Here is a 5,233-nt window from a genome sequence, read left to right as displayed (position 1 = left end):
CGCGAGCGCCGCGCTCGACGCGCGCGGCGCTCGCGGGCGAGGACGAACGCTCGGACTCGGACGCGCCCGAGGAAGTGAGCGGGGCGCGCGGACGCGCGGAGGCGACGCGGGCGCGGGCGAACGCGCGCGCGGCGGTGCGAGCGGCGGCGGCGGCGGCGAAGACGCGACGACCGGCGGCGCGTTCGAACGCGCGCGCGCGAGGGGACGATGGGACGGAAACGGCGACGACGACGGCGTGGACGGCGTCGGCGGACGACGCGAGGGCGGACGAAGACGATCTCGAGGCGCTTCCGGAGGACGTCGTCGCGGGCGCGCTCGGGGACGGACGGCGCGGCGGCGAGAAAAGACGGGCGTTCGACGCGTACGAGGCGCACGTCGGAGGGAAGAAACGGGTGAAGAGGAGTAAGAGGGAGCGACGGGAGGCGAAGCGGCGGACGTACGAGCGGGATGGATTCGAGGTGGTCGCGTTGGAGGGCGCGCGCGGAGACGAGACGGCGGAGCCTCCGACGGCGGCGGTGGACTTTTTGCGCGCGCGATTGATGGATAAGCACGCGAGATCGGGGGAGATGCTCAGGGATACGCGGACGGGGAGGATTCCTAACCCGTTCGCCAGGAGGCGATGATGGCTTGGTTTTCCTCACAGAGGAGCCGGATGTAATTCATAGAAACAACGAAACAATCTGTTACATCGCGCCTTGCCCGCGCGAGTCGAATATTACTTACCGTCGAACGTAAAGGTATCGAAGAGTGACATCTGCCAAAACTTTCTGTCACCGCTCTCGCGCTGTTTGCCGTTTCGTCGTGAAGCGGAGGTGGTCGTTCGCGACTGTTTAGCCGCGCGCATCGGCGTCGTTCTCGTAGGCGTGCGCTCCGTTCGCTTATTCAGCGGCGGAGGCGCACCGAACTCACTCTCGGTACTCCGCTTCACGCGATCTATGGAGTCCTTGGCGATTGCGGCGTAGGACCGAACCGAGGGCGTGACTGCCTTTGACGTCGACGGAGCGTTCGCGAAATACGGACTCCTCTTAACCGACGATGGCGCCATTGGCGTCTCGGCGACGATTCGACCGCCGACGTTGGAGATGTCTTTGGGCAGTCGAGAACGCTGCATTGGCGTCGGTCTCTCGACCGAATCGGGAACAACCGTCGGCACTTCGTTTGCGACTTGGCGCGAGTCTAAACTATTCCGGCGTCGCCTGGTATTATCGCTCGGCGCCGTGTTCTCGTGCTCATCCAGAGCGGCGTAGAACGATCGGTTCATGGTTTTTGTCGCCGCTTTTGAAGTCTCGGTGTGCACGAGTGCAGCCTTGTAACTGTACGCGTCATCCTCCGGTTTTTCGCGGAGGAAGCTCGCGAACGCGGCACTTTCCTTCGACGGCTCGGACGTTCCCGCCGGTGCTTCCCGACGCTTAAACTCGTCGCAAATTTGATCTGGATCCAACGCGGGCGCGCTCGTTACCGGCAGAACTTGCATAAAGACTCGTCCCGGACACTTACCAGAAGTCGCTCTCGCGAACGCCTCAAACGTCATCGGGTGCACTTGGCTAGTCGCCACCGCTCTCGCGATCTCTGGCGGGTGGCACACCCCCGATGAGTCGTGGCAAGTCCGCGATCGTCTTCTCGTCTAAAACGCCCGCCGGATCGTTCAGATTCACCAACTTCTGTCTCTTTGGACAGTACACCCACGAATATTTGAAGGTCATCAAGGCGTCCACAAAGCGCGCCTCGTAGTCCTTCGGCACCGATATCCCCTCAAACTTCATGTGACGGAGGACCTTGTTATACGTCTTGAACCGTCGGATTAAACTGTGCGCCTTCTTCAGCCCGACGCCCGCGAGCGAAGGGAGGTAATCACATCCGCTCAACACGCACATCTCCAGAAACATTTGCGGCGTGAAACCGACGAAACTCATCCCGCGGTTCTTCCCCAACTCCTCGAACCGGATCTCGATCCCCGAACCATCCGGACTCATCTTCGTGAACACGCTCTTGCACCCGTGCGCTATGAGATCGCTATCCTCCGTGATCACCGCCGAGACGAATCCATGCTTCACCAGATACGCCATTTGCGCGTCCGCCTCGTACGGCGCCGTCAAACACTCGAAACCCTCCCTTTCCAGCGCCTCAATCACCTCCCTCGCCATCTCCGGCGTCACATCTACCGCTCGAACGTAACACTCGTTCGCCGCGCTCGCGTTCCCGTTCCTCGCGTGCGTCTTCGCCTTATCCAACGCCTCGCGTCTGTTTCGTCTCCGCTGCGCCTCCTCCGCCGCCTTTCCCGGCAATCGCCCGCCGTCGAACACGAACACCGCCTCCACGCCGCTTCGCCTCAACCCACGAGCCCTGTTCACGAAGTACTCGACGTGTTTCGTCGTCTTCACGCCCTCACACAGCTCCCTGGAGCACGCGTAGGCGCCGCGATGGAGCCACACGTAGGCATCGACGCACACCTTTGCGCCCCCGTACGCGTCACCCACGTGCGCGGCGCGCTCGATGGACTTGAGCGCGGGTAAGAGGGCACTGATCCCCATCCACGCGCGCCGTCGCGCCCGCGTTCGCGCGCGCGCGAACGAACGCGCGCGCGTCGAACGATGCGACAGCCCGCGCGCGGTTTGAACGACGACGCACGTTGTGAGACTCGTCCTTGAGTCATGACTCGTGATTTCATGGTACGTCCGGTGGTTGGTCTTACAAGCGCGTTCGCGCGCGCGGCTATCGGTACGGTATCGAGATCCGTTTCGGCGTCGCCCCGTCCTCCCACTCATCACCGAAAGAAATCTTCCGACCGCTCGCGTCGACGGCGACGGAGGCGAGGGCGAACGCCGCGCCCGCGCTCGCCGCGTGCGCGAGCGAGCCGTTTCGCAAACCTACCACGACGCCGCTCATCGCCCCCCCCAGCGCCCCGTTCCACGCGTCTCTCGACTGTCTCGCCTCCTCCGACGCGCACGTCACGCCCGCGTACGTCCCACCGATCGCACCGAACAGCGCCGCGCTCGCCGCGAGCGCGGTCACCGTCTTCGTCACCGCCGGGAGCGCGCGCGCGCGCACCACCGCGGGCGCATCCGCCCCCCACGCCGCGCGCGCGCACCCGACCACCGCACCGAACGCCGCGGAGGTCATCGACGCCGCGGTGACGCGCTCGACGCACGTCCCGGGGTCCGCCATCGCGCGCGGGGCGAGCGCGCGGGCGCGATGTCACGCGATCGCGCGATCGCACGGAGGTGTGAGACTCTCTCTGAGTCGTGACTCGTCGATGGGGCCAACGCCCGACCACCGCGGCGGACGCGACGGCGCGCGCGGACAGAGAGCGGTTGAAACGAAACGTGCCTCTACAGGGTGTCTACGCGCTCGTCGTACACTTCGTGTGCCTCTGCGGGGTGACTACGTCCTCGTCGCGCACTTCGCGAGCCTCTACGGGTCGTCTACGCGCTTGTCGCGCACTTCGCGAGCTGCCGCCGCACGCCTAACATGGTAATCCAGAACGCGTCGCCAAAAACACTTCCACGCGCGTGGTATTGAAAAAATGAATGAACCTTCACGAGCTCTCCGCGCAAAGAATCGTAATCGGCCTGGTCGAGGATTCCTGGCAACTTCGCTACGTCGTCTTCGGGCACTCTCACGCTGAATTTCGACCAATCGAAGAGCCAACTGAATGGTAGATCATAGCCGTCCGCAACAATCACGGGCACGCAACCAAATGTGATAATATCGTACAACCGTGCGGTGTGCGCGCGATCGCCGTACACGTACAGGCAATACCTACTTTTGGACAGCAACATCATGTAGTCTCGCGGCTTGTCTTGTCCGCTCGTACTCAAGTCCCACCCCCTTCCCGCCCCGGCTTGCTTTAAAGTTGGAAACACGACTCGTCGCACGCCTCCCCGATACATGGATCCTCGAAATGAAACTTCAATGGTTCTTACGTTCGTCGATTTGAGCGCGCCCATGCGCACGACTTCGCGAGGTAGATGACTCGACATCCCGAACCAAATCGCGACGTCACGATCTGGATCAAAACCAGCTTGCACGGCGTTCGCTCTTCTCAGTTTCGCCTGGTCGTCTTTGGCGTCTTCTGGATTTTGTATCGGCAATTCGGAGTTGCCAGTTAGCACGACGGCACCGTGTCGGACTTCATCATCGGACGAATCAAACGCCGAGAGTCCAATGTCTATATTTGTAATGACGACGCGCGCGCACTTGTGTTTGGACGTCCACGCCTGGGTGTTCATCGCTTTCACGCGCTCAATGTCGCGAGATAGTCTATCTCGAATCGCTTGACGAACCGCGGCGTTGTTGTTCGTCCCTTTAATCGGGTCCCTCATGACGTACGCTTCAACCGTGAGCAGTCGCTGTAGGTACGGTCTGACAGGGATGAAGAGCGCCGTCGCGTCCTTGTACGACCGCGCCGCGAATGGACCTCGAGCAATCTCTCGAGATAGGTAAGTCTCGACGCCGTAACCGCGATTAAACGTCGGTATTTTCGCTGCGAAGGCGTACTTGAGCCGCATGACGCTCGGCGTTTTCAACGTGTGCAACCGTAACGCGCCCGGTAAATCGTCGAGCGCTTCGCAAAGCGCGCGCGAATCCGAAAATCCAGACGAGTTCACGTTCAAAGGCCAATACGCGGCGCCGAGCGAGCCTCGCGCGATGTCGTCGCACATACTTCGCACCCGCCTCAAACCAAACTCGTCGGGAAACTCCGCCGCGTGCGCGCCGACGCCGTTCCACGCGCTCACGCGTTCCTCGATGACCCAACGCGCGGTGCCGCGAGCGGCATCGACCGTCTTGTAAAATTCTGGATGCCGCATCTTCGCGTACACGTCATTCTTCACGCACGCGAACGTCACCAACGCCGTCGTCATCGCGAAAGTAATCACCGTTTTGCTCGGCCGAAAAGGTGCCGCCGCCGGAGACGCCTGCGCGCTCGACGCGCGGCGCTCGACCGCGGCTTCGACGTCACCGCCGTCGTCGACGCGTCGTCGGCGATGCATCGCGCGCGCCGCGCCCACGCGGCGACGCGCGGCGACGCGTGCCGCCACCTTGAGTCATGAGTCTTGAGCCATGAGTCACCACGCGACGGACTCGACACGCGACGTCCGACCACCGCGACGCGCTCGACGTCGACGACGGTCGACGGCGCTCGACGGCGGCGTCGACGCGCCGGACATGTCCGACCCGTGGTCCGCGTTCGGCGACGACGACCGCGAGCGCGAGGACGCGGCGCGGGGGGCGG

General features: G+C 63.1%; 5 protein-coding genes across 5 annotated transcripts; 1 reads left to right on the top strand and 4 right to left on the bottom strand.

Moving 5' to 3' along the window:
• OT_ostta01g04760 (unnamed product) lies at positions 1-623 on the top strand (the record flags this gene model as incomplete). The annotated part of the gene is made up of 1 exon (XM_022985426.1): positions 1-623. A coding segment is annotated over one exon (623 nt), but the record flags the coding sequence as incomplete, so codon positions are not given.
• Positions 624-715: 92 nt separating this feature from the next.
• OT_ostta01g04750 (unnamed product) lies at positions 716-1,531 on the bottom strand (the record flags this gene model as incomplete). Its single annotated transcript, XM_022985425.1, has 1 exon — positions 716-1,531. The coding sequence occupies one exon, from the start codon at positions 1,529-1,531 to the stop codon at positions 716-718; it is 816 nt and encodes a 271-aa protein (XP_022838303.1).
• A 13-nt stretch (positions 1,532-1,544) lies between these two features.
• Positions 1,545-2,531, bottom strand: OT_ostta01g04740 (Helix-hairpin-helix motif, class 2; the record flags this gene model as incomplete). The annotated part of the gene is made up of 1 exon (XM_003074485.2): positions 1,545-2,531. One exon carries the CDS (start codon positions 2,529-2,531, stop codon positions 1,545-1,547), a length of 987 nt encoding a protein of 328 aa, XP_003074532.2.
• Positions 2,532-2,712: 181 nt separating this feature from the next.
• Positions 2,713-3,165, bottom strand: OT_ostta01g04730 (Mitochondrial inner membrane translocase subunit Tim17/Tim22/Tim23/peroxisomal protein PMP24; the record flags this gene model as incomplete). Its single annotated transcript, XM_003074484.1, has 1 exon — positions 2,713-3,165. The coding sequence occupies one exon, from the start codon at positions 3,163-3,165 to the stop codon at positions 2,713-2,715; it is 453 nt and encodes a 150-aa protein (XP_003074531.1).
• Positions 3,166-3,422: 257 nt separating this feature from the next.
• On the bottom strand, positions 3,423-4,991 carry OT_ostta01g04720 (Exostosin-like; the record flags this gene model as incomplete). Its single annotated transcript, XM_003074483.2, has 1 exon — positions 3,423-4,991. The coding sequence occupies one exon, from the start codon at positions 4,989-4,991 to the stop codon at positions 3,423-3,425; it is 1,569 nt and encodes a 522-aa protein (XP_003074530.2).
• Positions 4,992-5,233: the final 242 nt, after the last annotated feature.

The sequence above is a fragment of the Ostreococcus tauri genome (genome assembly GCF_000214015.3).
Source record: "Ostreococcus tauri WGS project CAID00000000 data, contig chromosome 01, whole genome shotgun sequence".
In the NCBI taxonomy this organism is placed as follows: Eukaryota; Viridiplantae; Chlorophyta; class Mamiellophyceae; order Mamiellales; family Bathycoccaceae; genus Ostreococcus; species Ostreococcus tauri.
Note: the sequence above shows the minus strand (reverse complement) of the source record. Positions and strands in the feature narration are given on the sequence as shown.